Source organism: Durio zibethinus, chromosome 10 (assembly GCF_047325235.1).
Source record: "Durio zibethinus cultivar Kanyao isolate XHJ-2024 chromosome 10, ASM4732523v1, whole genome shotgun sequence".
Taxonomy (NCBI): Eukaryota; Viridiplantae; Streptophyta; class Magnoliopsida; order Malvales; family Malvaceae; genus Durio; species Durio zibethinus.
The window spans coordinates 4,763,870-4,783,476 of NC_143171.1; the positions used below are offsets into that span (position 1 = coordinate 4,763,870).

Here is a 19,607-nt window from a genome sequence, read left to right on the forward strand (position 1 = left end):
TATTATAAAAATAAAATCGGATTGAATTGTTCAAATCAATTTAAAATAATTTTTTTATGATCAAGTAAGTATCAACCAAAAAATATTAAATCAATTCAAAATTAATAAATTTGAAATTGAATGGCGCATTAAATGGGATTTTAATAATTTATTTATTATTTAATTAATTAAAAATATTTTCCATAAAATTAGAATTTATTGTCTCTTAGCTTTTAATTAATGTCGTAGCCATTTAATCACACGTATATTTTGGTAAGTATTCACCGTATTTTTTGATAAATATTAAATTCAATTGAACCGAGCGTCCAATTGGTTTGATTAACGGTCTGATTAAAACATCAGAAAGTACCGAAAAGCAAGGTCAAAAGGCATTGGACAAAACATTAATTAACTCCCAATCGGGTCAAGTCCGTAGCCTTCAAGTTGCAGGCAGCAGACGCGTCTCAAGACGTGCCCCAGGTGCCATTGCCATATCTACTTAACCAAAGACCAAAACCAAATGCGTCAAAACCAGTTCCACAGTGTCATACGCACGTGCCATAAAACCTTCCCCACCCTCACCGCATTTGATTTCTCCACCACGGTTGCTTCCCCCCTCCACTCACTTTTTCCTCACCGCTTCCCATGTTCAAGTCTTTTCCCCAATTCGCTCTGCTGAGTCACTCACCATGAGCTCAGCTATCTTCGAGCGAGTCGAACTCGCCAAACTCTGCACCTCCCGTAACTGGTCAAAGGCAATCCGAGTCCTTGACTCGCTCCTCGCTCAGTCTTGTGCAATCCAAGACATCTGGTCTGTTAAAACATTTTCCTGATTTTATCCACGTCGATCTTCGAAATTTTACCAAAATTTTTAAAAAAATTTTCTTTACATTTTCATTTCGCTGATCGATGTTTCTTTTGATAACAGCAATAGAGCGTTTTGTTATAGTCAATTGGAGCTTCATAAACACGTGATTAAAGACTGTGATAAGGCGCTAGAGCTCGACCCAACGCTTCTTCAAGCTTATATTCTTAAAGGTTTTGTTATTTTATTCGATCCTCAAATTTCTATTTTTATTTTACTTGTTAATTGCATTGTTTGGCTCTTGATTTTCTGCTTTGCCAATCAATTTAGTTTGTTCTTATTTGAATTTTAGATTAATTGAAGATTTTTGCCGGATTCTTGCATCCCTTTTGGGTCCAAAAATTGAGTACTAGGGTTGTGACTTCGCAGTACTAATCAAATTCTTCAAATCTGGTGATTTTGCTATAATTTAGAGAATTTGGGGTTCTATTAGGTTCAATATTTGCTTATGCGTCCTGCAATTCACATTTTGTTTAATTGTTTCAACATCAAAACCTATTGTTGTTTGAGTTTGACTTATTAGTTTGCTATTATAGAGTATAGACATGCTCATTGGTTGGGATAGAGCTCCATGAATATGGTAATATAGATCCTCTTTGCCAACAATTAAGCCCTACACCATGCAATGTATCTCTAGGGTCTAAGTTGTAGCAAATCAATGCTTGTTAGAGTAAGTTCTAATAATCGCAGGGTGTGATTTACAAGTAATAATATGGTCAAGAACATAGATTAAGCTCTCTTCTGAAATTTGAAAAGTCAATTGTGGTTTTCTGTTATCAGTTTAGGCTTAAAACTGTTAAGATAATAACTATAAAATTTACTGATCTAACCTAGAATTTTTGTAATCAACATGATGTTTCCCTTGTCTTTAGATTTTCTGTAGAATTTTGTGTATGCTTTTCTGCAATTGGTGATGTCTTGTTATGTACCTCTTTTGGGCATCCTTGATACTTTTTTTTTTCCTGGAATAATTGCTGTTTATTTGATTGTAAATGGCAAAGTCTATTGTCTTTTATTTGGGGCAGGGTGCTCGAGCTCAATGCTTTTATTTTCTTTATACAGGCCGTGCATTTTCTGCATTGGGAAGGAAAGAGGATGCTATTGCTGTTTGGGAGCAAGGGTATGAACACGCTTTGCGGCAATCTGCTGATCTGAAGCTGTTGCTGGAACTGGAAGAGCTTTTGACAGTAGAGAAAACAGGCAAACAAGACATAAGTTTCACTAGTGACACCCAAGTGGCTGACTCTAAGTTATCTAACCCTGCATCTGAATCAAGACCTTATGTCAATGGAAAGTTAAATGAAACTCTTGAGCATCAAAATAAATACAATACCTCTAGATTATTCCAAGAGCATAGGGATGTATCAGAGTTCTGCAACAAATCTACTGACAATTTTGACACACCCAATAGAATAAGTGATGAAGAGAGGAGTAAGTCATCAATGTCTTTGTCTGAGTTAGCATCTGACACCAATGGCAAAACATGTGGAAACTACAAAAGTCTCAATGTGTTAGGTGATGGATCTAAGTTAAGTGTGGAGTCTGCGGATGCTTCTGAGAACAGTAGCATTTCTGGTGATAATTTAGGATCAAGTGATCAAACTAGTGTGAATGAGATGTCTTCTGGCCTAACTAATGGAATACATGGAATACATAATAATTTTGACAAACCAAGTTATGCTTCTGATTCATGTAATGATCTAAGTGAGAAATCAGAGCAATGCAGTAAATCCTCTGTCATTTGCACTGATTCAAATGATATAACTGAAACTCACTGCCCGCCAAATGACTCATCTGACATACATAATGAAATAAGTGATGAAACCAAGAGGAATAAGAAGTTCTGTGTTGCTAAGATTTCAAAGACCAAGTCTATCAGTGTAGATTTTCGCTTATCAAGGGGCATTGCACAGGTATGTTTTAACACATTTTGTGGTTCTGAACTTGGTGCATTTTCTATTTGTACCAAAAACTCGAGTCATGCATTCTATTTGACAGGCATCTTTTTTCCTTCTGCAGGTTAATGAAGGGAATTATGCTTATGCCATATCTATATTTGACCAGGTAAATCTTTGGTACATAGTAGGTTTCTACTGCATCATGATGGCTTTTGTGGTATTTTTTTTGTCTTTTTTATCATATAAAAATTTTAAAAACGTGTCTTTTTGTATATCATGTAGATACTGAAAGATGATCCTACATATCCTGAAGCACTAATAGGAAGAGGGACTGCATATGCATTCCAACGAGAGCTTGAATCTGCTATTGCTGATTTTACAAAGGTACATAAATCTTTGTGATTCAGCAGTCTATAGAAGAGTGACAACTTCTTTCTATGCTCCATATGATTAATTTTTGTTTTAGGCTATTCAATCAAAACCATCAGCTGGTGAGGCTTGGAAAAGGAGAGGCCAGGCTCGAGCTGCCTTAGGAGAATCTAATGAGGTGAGGGTCTTTAACAAGTTCATTCTCATATTGTAGTTCTAGCCAAAGGAAACCTTCTTCCTAGTGTCTTTCCATAATTACATGTGATCCTTGGCTTTGGTACTTTGACATGGTCAACCTGGACATTAAGGTTAACTTAAAACCTTTAAGTTATATGCTAGTTTCTGTTCCTTTTCATGTTACATTGTCGTTTGCATAAAATCATTCGATTTTTCAAAAAGAAGTGAGAGAGATGGAATATGTCAGTTTATGGTTGTTATTTATGACCTAAATGATGGAAAGTAGTAGCGCCCGTCACGACACTATATTTCTGAGTTTTTCATTTGTGAAGGAAATAAAGAGCTTAGTGATTGTCATAACTCAAATTTGACATCTTTAATTGCATCTTTGTGCCAGGCAATTGAAGACCTGACCAAAGCATTGGAGTTTGATCCAAATTCAGCTGATATATTACATGAAAGAGGTAACTTGTTTAATACAGCTCTTTCATAGTTACATTTCCTTACATTCCTGCATGCAGTCCACTTGCTTTTATACTGAAGAAATTGTGTTAGCCTTTTTATGTCCTTTTTGCTCAATAAAAATGTCGAAAGTGGTTATGTCATATTTGTGTTTGATTATTCAAGTATGTTCTTTCTATACATTCAGTTATAAATTCTCATATACTTATTGAAGCAAAGTTCAACATAGGAATTGTTTGTAAGATCCAATTCGTACATTAGCAGTTATGTCATAAAAGACTGTTGGTACTAAAAAATAATAACAACTTTGTGGCTAAGAAGTGATCTGTGGAATTTGTACTTAATTCAGGAATAGTGAATTTCAAGTTTAAGGATTTCAATGCTGCTGTTGAAGACCTATCTGCTTGTGTGACGCTTGATAAGAATAACAAGTCTGCATACACATATTTGGTTAGTATTAAACGTCTGCAACCTTACTGGTTCTGGAGGAATCTGATACTTTTTGGACTTCTGTCTCAATCACTGGTGTTTGCTCTGGTAGGGGATGGCATTATCTTCAATTGGTGAATATAAAAGGGCAGAGGAGGCACATTTGAAGTCTATCCAACTTGACCGCAGTTTTCTTGAAGCCTGGGCTCATCTTACCCAGGTAACTATAACTGATTATTGTGCTTTATCCTCATAATTTCTATTAGGGCATTATTTTGCTCTCAAAGCTAAATTTCCATAATTATTCATAAAAAATTGTCAAAATAACCAAAATACCTTTTTTCCTACTAAAATTTTTACCAGTCTAATAATGCATGAAGTTTGGTTTTTATTTTTTGGGGGGTGGTGATTGAAGACTGAAGAATACCAATTTTCATAGGATTCTGTTGGTCAGGGCCGGCAGTGTATGATACCGGCAACCATGGGGTGCATTTGCTAGAAACAACTGTTTTGTCCAGTAAAACTAGTTTTCTAATTGAACCTACTTTAAATGTATTGCTACATGGGTAAGTGATATCCTTAGAAGTTTTGTAGTGGATGACAGTGTACAGTGTGCATCTTGAGAAAACTGTTATTTTGGTTAATAAAACTAGTTTTCTCTATTAAGCTGCTTTAAATGTCTTGCACCATGACTATGTGATTTCCTGGCAGTTCTATCAAGATCTAGCAAACTCTGAAAAGGCTTTGGAATGTCTTCAACAAGTTATAAAAATTGATGCAAGGTAAGTTTGTCTTTGCCTTCTTAACCTTCATATCCCTTCTAGACCAGTGTGCTTATTTTCCAGACTTTATTAAATTGTTTGATTCTCCTTTTTTCTAAACTTGATCTGATTAATGTTCTTTCTAATAGGTATTCTAAAGCATATCACTTGCGTGGGCTACTATTCCATGGGATGGGAGTGCACAGGTGTGTTCAATCAACTGTGTTTTTGTGAATGGCTTAGTTTCCTCTGATTTGATATCATGTACTTGATAAGTCTAATGCTGATATGAACTATCTGATATATAATTTTTCTTTGAAGTGCAATTGTCTCATGACATAAATACTCCAGTGTTTAAAATATTCCATTTATCCATAGGATGGCACAACTTTAATTGAAGTTTCTGCTATTTAGTATTTATAGTCAGTTGTAGTTGTATAGGTCACCATCAATATGAGTGTTTGCTCCTAATCTTTTATTACTTCATCTGTTCGCTTGATGTTGTTCTTCATTATCACTATTATTGTCTCATCTGTGCTTAAGTGAGCCACTTTTACTGCTAATCTTTTAGTACTTGATCTTTTCACTTGGGTTTCTTCATTAGCACTATCATTTTCTCATCTGTGCTTAAGTGACCCAACTTGGCTGTTGCAGGAAGGCTATTGAGGATTTATCAATTGGGTTGAGCATTGAAAACTCGAATATTGAGTGTTTGTACTTACGAGCTTCATGCTATCATGCTATTGGAGAATATGCAGAGGCGGTAACTAATAATTTTGAATTATGATACTTTGTTTTGTTAAATTATACCATTGTATTGATTGCTCTTTGGCATTACTGTACTGTACTAAAATTTAAAATCCACAGGTCAAGGACTATGATGCTGCACTAGATGTTGAACTGGACTCGATGGAGAAGTTTGTGCTTCAATGCCTGGCCTTCTATCAGGTTTGCATTGATGTAGAATAGTATAGCTTTTGCATGAAATTCGCTTCATTATGTTTTTCTTTCATATGTTTGTTCTCATTGAAGGAATTATTATCGTATTGCTCACCTGTCTGTTTCTTTGATGCTTTCGCTTGTCATTAGTACTAATCTTCACTTAATTCGATTTCACCTCTACTGGAATCTAGATATCTCTGTTCGACCCAAAGGTTGTTCTTGTCACTTGAAGATGAAAAAATCTGGCATATGCATGGATTTTCTGTTTCCTTGCTTTTCATTTATATTATAGTGTATGGCTACTTATTGTCCCGAATTTTTTTCTACTCTTGACTTTTGGGTTGTTATAATTTTATTCTCGTGGTGTGTGTCTACACACAAAGGTTGAGGTGTAATGCAGCAACAGAGCCTCTCTCAACTGTCAAGATGAGGTGGCTATATTTGGGTGCATTTCTTTTGCTCCCAAATGCATTCCTAGATGTACTTCAATTTAAAGCATAAAACACATGTTTCCATTTTGTTTTATGAACTACCATACCATATGTAAGTGCCATTTTTCCGGATTTTTTCATGTGCATTTATTATGTGATATTACCACTTACTAAAAAATGGAATTACACATCTCTTAAAATGTGCCTTTGGAAATCTGTTCTTCTTGAGTTCTGGGTTTGTTGTGAATCATATTGTTTTGAAGACTATGCCCAAGAAACAATAATTAGTTTATAGTTTAATTGTCTGTCTTAATGATCATCTTATTTGACAATAGTTGTTACTGGCCTTGAGATAGGGTCTGAATTTGAAATTCTTCATTTGCAGAAAGAGATTGCTTTGTACACAGCTTCCAAAGTCAACAGTGAGTTTTGTTGGTTTGATATTGATGGAGATATAGATCCACTGTTCAAGGTAACAATTCATTGTGATAATCACCATTAAACTAGGATTCTAATTAATCGAGTTTGAGCCGATACAATGAAAAGCTCAAGCTTGACTCCAAATTTATGGCTCGAAACTCAGCTCGAACTTGATTGAGCTTCATTTTTTTTTAGCTCGAGCTCAAATTAGGTAAAAATCGAGCTACACAAGCTCGCTTGATTAAGCTTGTTCATTATGTAAAATACGAGCTCAATCTTCAACTCAACTTCAAGCTCGATTATTTGTGCTCGAACTTGATTATAAAGAAAGTGTGTTTTTAGAATTTCTATTGAGAAATGAAATGAACGGTGATCATAAAGAAAATATAATAAATGGAGAATAAATAGCACTTTCCCTAGCATTTTTCTTATAGCTTTTCGATTTTTAGGAGGTGGAATTCTTGGAGCTTTGTTTAATACTAATTTTTGTCATGCCTTTGTTATTTTATTTCAGTGTAGAACTCTTGCTCAGAACCCCACTGTACCCACCAAATAAGGCAACCCAAATTCGAGATTTTTTTTTTGTAAAGTCAGACTTTTATTAATATGAAATAGGCATTTACAACAGAAGAAAACTGTAGCTAATGGCATCCACTTAACATTTAACCAACATATGGAATGAGAGCATGATACAAACTAAAGTTAGAATAGATAAAAATTCAATCACATTGCATCTGAGAAACAGATAGAACTGAAGACAAACAAGGAAAAACACAGACCCAATGGATCCTAAATTACTTATACCCCCAAATCGTAAAATTCCCAAATTTCACTGTCAAAGTGACCCATTCAGAAGCATGAGAAGCAGCCAAAATACTAAAAAAGTTACCAGAAATTATTGGTAGAGAGTGAGAGTAAAGGAGGCGCTGTTGGCCTGGGATCAGGGGAACAAGAAAGACTAAGGCGGCATGGGAAGGTTGATTAGTTGGCTACTACATCGGCATCGGAAAGGATTGGGAGAGTGAGAGGAAGGGGCGTCGCAGACAGGTTTTTGGGTGGGATGGGGGAGATGGCAAGTGAGAGGGAAAGAATAAAATGAAAAAGATTAGGGTGTTTTAGGTTAAGTATATTAAGGGTAAGGTAATAAATTATTAATTAAAATAATACAAATATATTAAAATATAAAAGCTTGATTAGGTTTGTGAGTTATTTGAGTCAGACATTAAGATGCTCAAATTCTGCTCGTTAGATAAATCAAGTTGCTCGAGCACGAGTGCAGCTCAACAATGATCGAGTTGAATTCAAGTTTTATTTGAGTTGACCCCGAGTAGCTTGCGAACACTAATGTATCATTTACACTACTACATTAAACTTAAAGCTCCTTTTGTGTGCATGCATTTGTTTGTTGTGTTCTCTTTTAGTTTACTGGTGTATCTCTTTTGCACAAAGGTTATGCCTTGTTTTTCAGCTTTAATGGTACATGTAAGAAAAATTAAAAAAATTCTCTTCCATGACTTCAGTTTTCCATCATATCAAATTTTTGTGAAACAAATTAGTTTGTCATGCTAAAGATATAATAAAGTAAATTGTTTTCCTGTGGAGATTTTTCTTGTTTTTTGGCCTTTTTTAGTTTCTTACAGTTGTGCTTATACAGGAGTACTGGTGCAAAAGATTGCACCCCAAGAATGTGTGTGAAAAGGTTTTCAGACAGCCTCCGTTGCGGGATTCTCTGAAGAAGGGAAAGCTTAGAAAGCAAGATTTTGCTGTTACAAAGCACAAGACTGCTCTTCTACTGGCTGCTGACTCAATTGGCCAGAAAATCCAATATGACTGTCCTGGTTTCTTACCCAATAGGCGTCAGGTGATTGATTTTGAGAATAATTCTAAACTATTTTGGGGTTTTTTCTTTATTTTATCCCATCCCCTGCCTTCCCTCAGTGTCACTTGAAAGTCGGTAAAGCCATCCTCCTCACGCATTGTAAAGGTTTTCCTTCTTTCTTAAATTTAACAGGCTTGATGAAAAACTATAAAACTCTTGAAAAAAGACTACAGATCTTACATGTTTATTTCAGTTCGAAAATTCTTAAAAGTCTGCGTACTAAAAAGAACAAGGATGAATTCTTTTATGTGGAAAAACTAAAAAATAAAATCGTGTGGAAAACTAAGAGTAAAACTGAATATATATTGAAAAACTACTCTTAAGAATTATACAAACATCTTAGGTTTGTATAAATTAACTAGTGGGTAAACTAGGAAGCGAAATCTTTCTAAAACTGATCCTATAATTAAGTGATTGTCTATCCTAATTTTTTGTTCTTAGTTCCAAGGATACAAATACTTAATTCTAGAGATATAAATATAAATATACAGATTGCAAGATTACAACCAGCTGTAAATAATTGTTTTCCCACATTATATGTTTGTACGTATAATATAATGGCAACAAGGATACTGGAGGTTTTATTATAATTGCTCTCAAGTTTCAAGCATGTTTATGTGTGTGCTTGCTTCAGTTTTTATTGTTCTGCCTGGATACTAATCAGATAAATCTCATATATTGTTTTCATAAAACAACTACTGAGTTAGTCTCATATCTTAAGTTAGGTTTGTTTGCACATTAGCATAATTACATTGAGATACCAAACAAACATTGTAGCTTTGTGATGCTCATGTTATATTTCTCCTTCCTCACCTTTTTCTCCCCTGAAAAAGGAAAATACAGCTTAAAAGCTTGGGATTGAGTTCCTTGTTTTTAATGATTGCCCTTTGTTAAGCTGTTCTTTTTTTTTTTTTTTGCTGCACCTTCGTTTATTAAATATTTTTCATCATTTGTTGTGTGCCAGCATCGTATGGCAGGATTAGCTGCCATTGAAATTGCGCAGAAGGTGTCAAAAGCATGGCGTTCTTTGCAAGCAGATTGGAAGCATTCTAATAGAAGCTCGAAAAATGGTAAGAGACTCCGAAGAAAGGATAGAATCAGTATGGCTAGCCAGAATAGAGGTGGTGCTGGTTGTAGTACAAGTAGTTCCTCAGAAACATCAGCTTCATATGGCAGTGCTGAAGATAGATCATCTAGTCGCCCTACAATGTCATGGCAAGATGTTTATTCATTGGCTGTCAAATGGAGACAAATTTCTGAGCCTTGTGACCCTGTTGTGTGGGTTAACAAGTTAAGGTCTGCTATCTCTAACCTTGTTAACTACATAATTACACCAGGATGTGTTAAACATTTAATGTTTACCTTATTCTTTGTTGGCATCTCTTGTATTATTGTCATCTACAAATTTCTCTGCTCTCTTGTTCAGGATTTTTTGTAAAATCTTAGTCTGTTTTTTATTGGTACTTAAGAGTGTGTTTTTTAATGATTGTTTCATTATTTTGTATTTAGTTCCCCCCTCCAACAGTGTGTACAACGAGTCCCACCAGGTTATACATACAATTACTGTAACTGAATACTGCATTTATTGCACTATAGGTTGGATTCAATTTGGAGAAAATGTTATAGATCTACTCATAGGATCATAGATCACAATATAAATCATCTAAACATATGATATGATCTTGAAACCATTATAGTACCTAGGATGAGTGAGATCAGCATTTTGAATAGTTTCAATTTTTCCGAGGATTTCACATTAAAATATGTGATTGTTTACTGAGCTTGTGCTCTGTTTTGCTATTCAGTGAAGAGTTCAATTCTGGATTTGGTTCTCACACACCAATGGTCCTTGGACAAGCAAAAGTTGTTCGTTATTTCCCAAATCATGAAAGGTAAATATCCGATTTGATTCATTAACAACAGTATTGTTATAAATTCTCATTATTTGGTGATATTGCAGAACATTAAATATGGCAAAGACGATCATGAAGGATAAACTTTTTGTGCACAACAAGGCAGATGAAATTATTGATCTATCCAAAGAGGGGAAATCAGAAAATGTAAGTTCTTTATGGGTGGTTTAGACCTGTTGTATCATTTAGCCATTGTCTTTTATGGAATGTAACATCTTCATGCGACTTGAGTATTTAAATGATCTTTTATCCTCTAAATGACAGTGCTGAAAGAGTAACTTATTAGTTTTCCAGTGATAAGGGGATTGGTTTTTGTTTGAGTTAGTTGTAGGTTTAAATCATACCATACCAGGAAAAAGGAATAAGAAAAAAGGTAGTGTCTGACAGAAGGTACCATATTGTGTATTAGTTGCATAGGTAGGAGTATGTTTGTTGCTACTGAAATTTAAGCTATACATTGTGACAGCTTTTTGCAACTGTTCTGCTCGTAACTTAAGCCATGGCTGGAATGAAATTTGAAGAATTAGAAACTCACATGAATATTTAGAAAGTTTTGAAGTGATTAAATTTCTACAATCTATTGCAAGATGACTATGATAGCAGAAAAGAGATGTTAAATTAATGGATTTTGAAGATGCACTAGCATATTTCCTTACTAAAACTTTATATTTAGAATGTATCATGTACTTAAAATCCATGAACTGTTTGGTCAAAGTCACATTGTGAAGAATGTTTGTTCTGTAATATGTCTTTAATTTGAATTTTAGTTCCATCTCCTTCTTTAAGAGTTAGCAGTGGCTTAGTTTGCTATATATCAGTTTTTCTTTGAATAATCTAAAATTTAATACAAAAAGAGCAGACTACTTTGTAGCGTGTGTGAAGCAAGTCCTTGACCGTGGTTAAATAAGTAAAAACAATTTGAAGAAATAAAAATATACACTTGTGATTAATAATATTTTCAGTGGTAAATCTTTTTTAGACATTAGAAATCTAAGTCTCAGTATTCTGTATTTCAATTTTTTTTTAAGTGTCCTGTTCCTCAAATTTTCAGTAAACCAAACAAAGTGTTTAATCCCATGAATAAGCTAAAAAATAGGAAAGTAGTTATGAAAATTAACCATTAGATTAAATTTTTTTCCAGTCTTATCACTTTCTATCCTTCCTACCAAGCAAAGGTCAGATTCTGGCTGATTTTGAAGTGCAAATAGTTTTTGGAAAAATCTGCCTTTATATATGAAAATTTCATGTATATATCTATAATTACATACCATTTTCAGATTGTGCATGCCAAATCTTGTGATGATCTTTATGAACTTGTGGGGGAGGACTTCTGGTTGGCTACTTGGTGCAACAGTACAGCCATTGAGGGGTAAAGTTTCCAAGAACTTGGATGATCTTCTTGGAATCTAAAGTTTCTTGTCATAACTTAGTCATGACGCAATCCTGGTTTTTCTTATTTTTCAGGAAGCAGCTTGAAGGGACTAGAATTACCCTAGTGAAGATGTAAGTATATGTCAACTTCTATCTTTTTGTTTCTTAAATTTATTTGTTATAGCTTCTTTTCTTTTTTAAGTAAATTTTTTGGTTGAAAAACATTGAATAATTCTCACAGGGGACAGCGTGGACATGACTTCGCAATCAGAACACCTTGCACACCTTCCAGATGGGAGGAATTTGACGCTGAAATGGCAATGGCATGGGATGTAAGTTGCTTTTGATCTTAAACATGATTCAATTGTCAATAGTTATTAGCCAGGCGTAGGCTATTAACACTCTTCTTTGCCAAAAATGTTGTTCCTCCATGTTTACTCTGACTATCTTTTGAGATAATTTCATGCTTTTCAATTTTAGCTGATATGTAAATGCCCTAGACATACAACTCAATATTGAAAATTGCATGAAAATGAGTTCTAGCATCTTGTGGGTTCTTATTTGCTGTGTGGATTAATCCGTTTGTTAAATGTTATGAAACCAGATAAAATGCCTCAAGTCTAATTAGCTTCTGATACCTCTTGATTGACAGCCCATGCCTGTCCTTGTTTTATTGCTTTTAAGTGTCTTTTTCTCTTCTATTTGTATTCTGATTGATTGTGATATTTGAATTTACCAACTTATTGATTTGCAGGCCATTTGCAATGCTTATTGTGGTGAAACTTATGGGTCTACTGATTTCAATGTCCTTGAAAATGTGAGAGAAGCTATTTTAAGAATGACATATTACTGGTATGACGTGATATCGGAATGCAAATGATCGGTTTATGTTTGGACAGCTTGAAGATTTTATGCACATATAATACTTGATTGTTTTTCAGGTACAATTTCATGCCACTCTCAAGGGGCACTGCAGTAGTTGGCTTCGTTGTTTTGCTTGGATTGTTTCTTGCTGCTAATATGGAGTACACAGGCAACATTCCAAAAGGTGTACAGGTTGATTGGGAAGCCATTCTGAACTTTGATCCAAACTCCTTTGTGGACTCTGTTAAGAGTTGGCTATATCCATCCATAAAGATTACGACATCGTGGAAAGATTTTCCGGATGTAGCCTCAACTTTTGCCACAACAGGATCAGTTGTTGCTGCTCTGAGCTCATATGATAATTGAACTCTTAACTCAAACAGGTGGGATAGAAGTGGTTGAAAATGTATGATTGTTTGCCCTTTTCTTTCATTGAATTCGCATCACTCAATCTTTTTCTTCTTAAATGGCATATTAAAACCTTGGTTTTTTTTTCTTTAGAATGACACTATTAAACATTATGAGTTAGACAACTCCAGTTAAATGATTTGAAGTGAATATTTATCAGTCATTCTACAATTTTATACTCGAAATAAACTTTATTTGATCGGTAGATGGTCCCATGGTGAGATCTCGGTTCAAGGCCATAGGAGTAGACTCATCACTCACTGATCATACACTGACATCTCTTCTAATCCAAACTTTTTGCAGAGCTAGTGCCTGCACAAATTTAATTTGTGTAGTTGCTTCTTCTATTGGAGTGCGTTTTTCTGCATGCTTATTGATCAGCAGCAACCGTGGACCGTGTGGTCAGTTCCAAGTCCAGATTTCTTTTTTCCTACACTGTCTTGTGCTGTTGTAACATGTGTTGTATATTTAGGTGTGTCGTACAGCATTATTATAGAATACATGCCATTACATTTGGACATTGAGTTTCAATAGCTTGTTTGCAAAAACAAAATGATCGTGAAATTTGAATAATTAATTATCATTGTTTGAATTAATTGTTCTCTATCGTAATTCTTCTTCTCTTCTTTGAACAAGGGAAAAAGAAACATCCACATATGGATGCATTCTAGGAGATTATCAAACTACAAAATCAGTTAAAATTTGGCCGTAAATGAACCAAATATGATAGAATAAACGTATATTTGTGTTTAGTTTGCATTTATTAAAAAAGTTATTTTGTTCATTTGTATTCATTTATTTAAATAATAGATTATTTATATTTGATTCATATTCGTTTAATTAAATTAAATGAGTTTGTTCGTGAATATTAAATAAATATGTTCAAGAATATATATAAATAAACACTTCATGAATAATAAATAAATTATAATCAATTAACTTTAAATAAATAAATTTTAAATGAACATAAATGAATTCAAACAAATATAAATAAATTTTAAAACAACATTAGGATAAAAATAAAAATATAATTTTATTAGTATTATTATAAATGATCAGAAAATGAATAATAAATGAATAACAAACAAATGAATTTTAAACGAATTATAAATGAATTTGTTGATGAACATAAATAAATAAATAAATAATTGTTCGTGTTCAATTTGTTTAATAAACGAACATATAAATTGTGTTAAAATCGTTTATTAAATTTAATAAATAAATAAAAATAAAAATAAAATATATTTATAGATGATTCATAAAAAATTCTGTTTACTTATACATTTAGTTAAAATCAAAATTTGCACAACTTATACATGTGAAATTCCAAATAAATGAGGCTGAGTTGATCATTTTTATCCTCTGCTTAGATAATTATTTTTGAAAATTTTTTTTACTCAAATGCAAACGCCTGAATGCCTCCAAAAGACAAATATTGCCTGGGCCACGGTTTCTACTTTCTAGGTGGTTCTTTGGATACGCGTATGCCGTTTTCCTAATTTCCAAACATGATTTTGGATTTTGGCTAATGTGTTTGGTTAAGTATGTTTTGCTTTTTGAAGGTACGGTTGAATTTGGACAATGTTTTACTTGTAACCTAGCTTATGTAAGAAATGAGATTAGTGGGTTAGGTACGATATGTTACTGGCGAATCTAGATTTGTTAATATCAAAGATTTTTATTAGATTTTCATTTAAATTTTTTATAATTTATATTTGGTTAAGAATTAGGGAAGGTCTTAATCTGTCAAATCACTCTTTTAAATGTAATTGTTTAGGTGGTAATAGCTGGATTAATTAATGGCAGGCATTAAAAGGTTAGGGCTACCCTCCTAACCTTTTTCCTTATCTAAGTAAACGAATTAATGCTTGATAATTTATCTTTGGTTGGTTCATAGTCGGTGTAGTCTTAGTAGATTCCTACTATTTATCTTCTCAGGAAGACGGAGGTCAAGGAAAGGGGAGATATATAGGATTGTAAAGAGAAAAAATAATTCAAATGTATTATTTTCTCATTATTCAAATCTATCCCTAGGTTTTACTATTATTGGTTTAAGAAATAATAAGAAAAGTATGGGTAAAAAGAGGGATTTTATGTCTCTATTTGCATATGTTAACTCAATTAACTGCATTGGGTAAAAGGGTTAGAATTTTTTTAAAAAATTTTTTATAATCAATGATGTTAAGGATCAAATTTTGAATATTTAAATTAAAAATCCAATACCTATCACACTGTTGATGATGCTGACGGCTACCTTCAATCAAAACGACATGAAAATTGAACGCTACAACTTTGACAAAGTAGCATTATGGGTTTTTACATGTATTTTCTTATAGGGTGGACAACTTGACGTTGACCCTCTAAGTGAAAAACAGAGAGTGCCCTATGTAGAATTTGATTTTAGAGGATTTTTTTGGTAGCTAGGCTGCATATTAGTGGTAGACTGTCTAAGAATCCTATCATCCCCGCAACTGTTTACGGGTTTTGAACGGTCATTTTTTGTTGATCATGTCTCTTTCCTTCTCTTACTGTGTGATGGACAGCACTTGATTGTATCTCATCCATTTTTGGCGTGTGCTAGTCCAGCAGGGACATTGATGATGCGTTTCTTCTCCTGCCTGCTTTTGCTAGCTTTTTCTTCCATCTCTCTTCAACTGTAGGTTCTTCTACAATAGTTGGCATATCTAAAAAATCAACGAAGGGAAAAAAGAATATCAACAAACTATTCCAAGAAAAGCAAAAGATTTAAAGTAAGATGAAAGAAATTCCCATTGCATGCGTTAACTAACATCAATAATGGCAATATTTACAGGGTTCACGTTATAGGCTTACCAGGGAAACCCTTGTCCTTAGCTTCCATCGACTTCAGCAGCATTTCCTGCAGCTGGTGTTTTCCTTTGGAATATTCATATACTCTTTCCTCTTTTTTGCTGCAAAGTTTTGACTTGGCATTTGCAAATAGCCACGTGGCATTCATCTGCTTGTTGATCATCCTTGCAGCGTAGTATGGAATCCTGACACGTTTTGTGTGCTCAGATTTTATGCGACTATTGATGAACATTAAGCAGTCCATCAAGCTCTCTTTGGCCAATCCTTTCATGTCATAAGCCCGTGATCTTCTCCACAAGCTTTTACTGTGAGGACTCACTGGACTTGATAAGCATAGAGCTCTAGTTGTGTCGCTAATGGCGGCTTCAGGGTTTTTTAGTAGAAGATAACACTGAGCTCTGTTGCTGTAAAGAACAACTCTTTCTTTTCTAATGTTTAGTGGACACAAATCCAAGGCCTTCGAGTATATCCTGCAAGCTTTCTCAATTTTACCAGACCAAAACTTTTGGTTGCCTTGATTTTTCAACTTCCCTATATAAACTTCTCTATCTTTCATGTCTTCCTCCGACATTAGTTTGTCTCTCTTTATATTCTCCACCTTCAATTCCCATAATTCTTCTAATGCTTTCTCAGCTTTCTTGCTCTTCAGCTTCAAAAAACCATATTTGATTTTGTAGTAGTCTTTCAGCAATATCTGCGTGATTGTTTCTCCAACCTTTTTTCTTTCACCAAGGCTTCTAAGTTCAACTAAATCAACAAGAGACAAAGCTGCAATGTCAATGACTTGATATCTTGTATCTGGGTCCTTAAGAAGCAACAAAAGACAGTCAATAGCCATGTCTTGCCAATCATCTGAAGATCTTGAAACATTGCAGAGACTCTCCATTACTTCTTTCAAAATTGCTACATTTTCTCTTCCTGTTTTGGAGGAACACAGAGTTCTTAGCAATCCAATTCCAGCAGGAGATGTGAGATTCACTAGTCCACCCCACATCCCACACAAATTCTTCAAGAACTTTTTCTTGCAGATCAGGCTGATAGACCTCTCTTTGCATGCAAAGCAATTCAACAAATAGAGTGACCAACATTGAAGCTGACTAGCCCATTCTTCAGCCTTCCTTAACTGCAACTCCAATCCTCCATTTCCTCTTGTAAGCAGGTCACGATGGTATTTCGGTCTCTTCCTATCTTTTATTCCAACGAACTCTTTATAAACCACTTCAAGGCAATTGGTAGCTATCTCCATTGCTAAATTTATGATCTCTGTTTCATGCACTGCAACAGCTTCAAAGGTTTCGTCATGGCTGGCCAAATGACCCAGTGCCCGAACTGCAACTCTTTGCTCAACCCAACTCATCTTACCTCTCAAAAGCTCCATTAATGGCAAAACTACACCTGATTTAACAGCTATTTCTGCAAATTGGGCTTTGTCCATTGTATATGAACCAATAATATGAGCAGCATAGTAGGGAATATAGATATTCTGACCTCTAAGAAGCCAATCCTGATCAGTGATGCCTCTATGGATCAGTTTGGCCATGCATTCAAATATACCAAGGGAGGGAAATTCTGGATCATCAGGATGAGTCATGGAAATGTTCCACACCCCACTTAAGACCAACACATGTTCTTGGTCATCTCTGAGAGGCATCTCTTTGAAGCATTGATTTAGTTTTGCTCTTCTTAGAGATGGTTCTGGCTCATTCATGGTACAGAAGAAACAATTTGGCTTGCTGCATGGTGGTTGTGAGTGCATCTTGGCAGGGTTTTGGTAAGGTGACTCCATGGAAGGAAAAAGAGAGTTGAAATCCAGATGAGTTCAAGGTCGGATGGATGATAGGCAATAAAAAAGCTGACTCATATTAGTTTCTTGGAGCTCTCTGGTGGGTAAGGTTACAGCCAGGCAACTAAGCTGAACATGAAACTATTATGAAGGAGAGGAAAAAGTATGAGAGACAGAGAACCATAAACAGAAAGAGAGGTTAACCAATATTTTATCTATGGAACAGATGTCAGGCTAGAGCTAGACTAATGGTTATGCATTTAGAAGTAGGATCCGAATCTAGCTAAAATAGGAAGTTTCATGTGTTAAGATATATATCCCTTTCATAAGCCCATATTCATTGAATGATGCATAGCTTGAGGTAGTATCAAATTTTAAATCAAAATAAAAATAAATGATCAGAGTATCAGACATTTATAAATGCATTAGCCTTCAAAAAGAATACCATAGCACAATTCTTTTCTTCCAATCTATATATGTTGAAAGGGCCAAGACTCAGAACTGGATGCTGGCTACATATACAATAGACGATTCAAAATGTTATATTATTATATATATGTAGTTCTTGTTGCCTAAGCAATCTGACTACACTTCATCTACATGAATCAGTTCTGATCTGAAAAAAAGATATGTATTTCACCTAAAATGGACTGTGATTCAATCAAAGAGTTAAGAAGGCAGCTATCACCAATTTAGACAATGGACCACACTGTTCTAGCCTATGGATAACAGACACACTAACTTTGAAATGAATCATTCAAATTTCGAAATGCAAACCTCTTGAAAAGCAAACTCTTAAACATTTTTAGTTTCTTTATTTTCTCAATAAAAAGGTGAAGCTGCAGAATTATACAAACTGAGTAATCATTTTCTACATCTCACTTCCTTTCGATCAAAGTAAACTGAAAGCATGGTCCCCTCATATGAAGCGAATCAAATGCAATTTATCATCAAAATAATCAACATCAAAAGTGCTTTTTAGTTTGTTTCCAACTCAAAAAGTGAACAAGAACTCACAAAAAAATGCAGTCAAGTACAACTGGGGTTGGTCTCCAGAAAATGCGGCTTCCATGTGCAACATGTTTATCTATTTGAAAAGGCATGCTTAGTTCTTTACCTTTTTTTTTCTCACAAGTTTTATATTCATGTTGATGCAGATGCGGCTATTATATGCAACTTGTAACTATACATTGGAAAGCATGATTAGCTCTATACAGTTTAGTTATACTAGCAGATTAATGATTGCAATTAGGATCTTTGGGAGTTTAGTTCATATCTTGACATATGTCCATATTGAATAATAAGTTACATGTTCTTCAGCTAGTAGTTTCGCGTGCTTGGCATTGATTTCCAGGCACATGAGCTTGGAGCTTACCTGCTTAATGTGGATGAGAAAACCCAATTTCTGGCTAAAAGGAAAAAAATTTTTCTTGCACATCAAAAGGTGTGTAATATAGAGTATTTGATAATTTGCAATGAGACACAAGCGTAAGAATCAAGGCCTCTTTTGAAGTTTTTCTGGTAATGTTAGCCTTCCAAACAGTTTTAACCCAAAACTGGAAAATCTGATGCATTTTGGCCAAAAGAAAATGATGCATCATGCATGTTTCAGGTTTACAAACAAACAAACAAACGTGTGACAAAGGACTTGGGGGATTTCATTGCCTTGGTGCCTGATCCAAAATTCAAGAAGGACAGTATTGGATTTGTTTGATTGAAGGCTGCAGCCGGTAGATGCAAGAAACATGAAACCAATCAAACCAAACTTGTGATCTGACATCCTGGCCCATGATTTTTGTTGGATGGATTGTTGTTAGTAGTTCTGCT

General features: G+C 34.5%; 2 protein-coding genes across 4 annotated transcripts; one reads left to right on the forward strand and one right to left on the reverse strand.

The window, feature by feature from the left end:
• The first annotated feature begins 599 nt into the window (after positions 1–599).
• SRFR1 (Tetratricopeptide repeat (TPR)-like superfamily protein) lies at positions 600–13,764 on the forward strand. Of its 3 annotated transcripts, none has more exons than XM_022885826.2 (24): positions 600–790; positions 908–1,017; positions 1,907–2,757; positions 2,864–2,908; positions 3,025–3,126; positions 3,209–3,289; positions 3,686–3,752; positions 4,100–4,200; positions 4,292–4,399; positions 4,891–4,961; positions 5,090–5,146; positions 5,595–5,703; positions 5,808–5,888; positions 6,699–6,785; positions 8,388–8,594; positions 9,577–9,908; positions 10,418–10,504; positions 10,573–10,672; positions 11,803–11,894; positions 11,990–12,028; positions 12,138–12,228; positions 12,651–12,748; positions 12,838–13,166; positions 13,472–13,764. In XM_022885826.2, the coding sequence occupies exons 1-23, from the start codon at positions 669–671 to the stop codon at positions 13,124–13,126; spliced, it is 3,327 nt and encodes a 1,108-aa protein (XP_022741561.2). In that variant the 5' UTR covers positions 600–668; the 3' UTR covers positions 13,127–13,166; positions 13,472–13,764. The 3 variants fall into 3 exon arrangements, with proteins under 3 accessions (XP_022741561.2, XP_022741560.2, XP_022741562.2); XM_022885825.2 differs by having other exon boundaries at positions 12,838–13,143; XM_022885827.2 differs by lacking the exon at positions 6,699–6,785 and having other exon boundaries at positions 12,838–13,143.
• Positions 13,765–15,349: 1,585 nt separating this feature from the next.
• On the reverse strand, positions 15,350–17,916 carry LOC111292512 (uncharacterized). The gene is made up of 2 exons (XM_089766526.1): positions 16,001–17,916; positions 15,350–15,852 (listed from the first exon to the last, which is right to left on the reverse strand). Exons 1-2 carry the CDS (start codon positions 17,781–17,783, stop codon positions 15,746–15,748), a joined length of 1,890 nt encoding a protein of 629 aa, XP_089622652.1. The 5' UTR covers positions 17,784–17,916; the 3' UTR covers positions 15,350–15,745.
• Positions 17,917–19,607: the final 1,691 nt, after the last annotated feature.

Coding starts and splice junctions, on each gene's coding strand:
- SRFR1 (XM_022885826.2), top strand. CDS start 669: ATGAGCTCAGCTATCTTCGAGCGAGTCGAACTCGCCAAACTCTGCACC. Junction 5,889..6,698: donor AATGCCTGGCCTTCTATCAG/GTTTGCATTGAT, acceptor CTTCATTTGCAG/AAAGAGATTGCTTTGTACAC. Junction 10,505..10,572: donor TATTTCCCAAATCATGAAAG/GTAAATATCCGA, acceptor GTGATATTGCAG/AACATTAAATATGGCAAAGA.
- LOC111292512 (XM_089766526.1), bottom strand. CDS start 17,783: ATGGAGTCACCTTACCAAAACCCTGCCAAGATGCACTCACAACCACCA. Junction 15,853..16,000: donor TAAGGACAAGGGTTTCCCTG/GTAAGCCTATAA, acceptor TTGATTTTTTAG/ATATGCCAACTATTGTAGAA.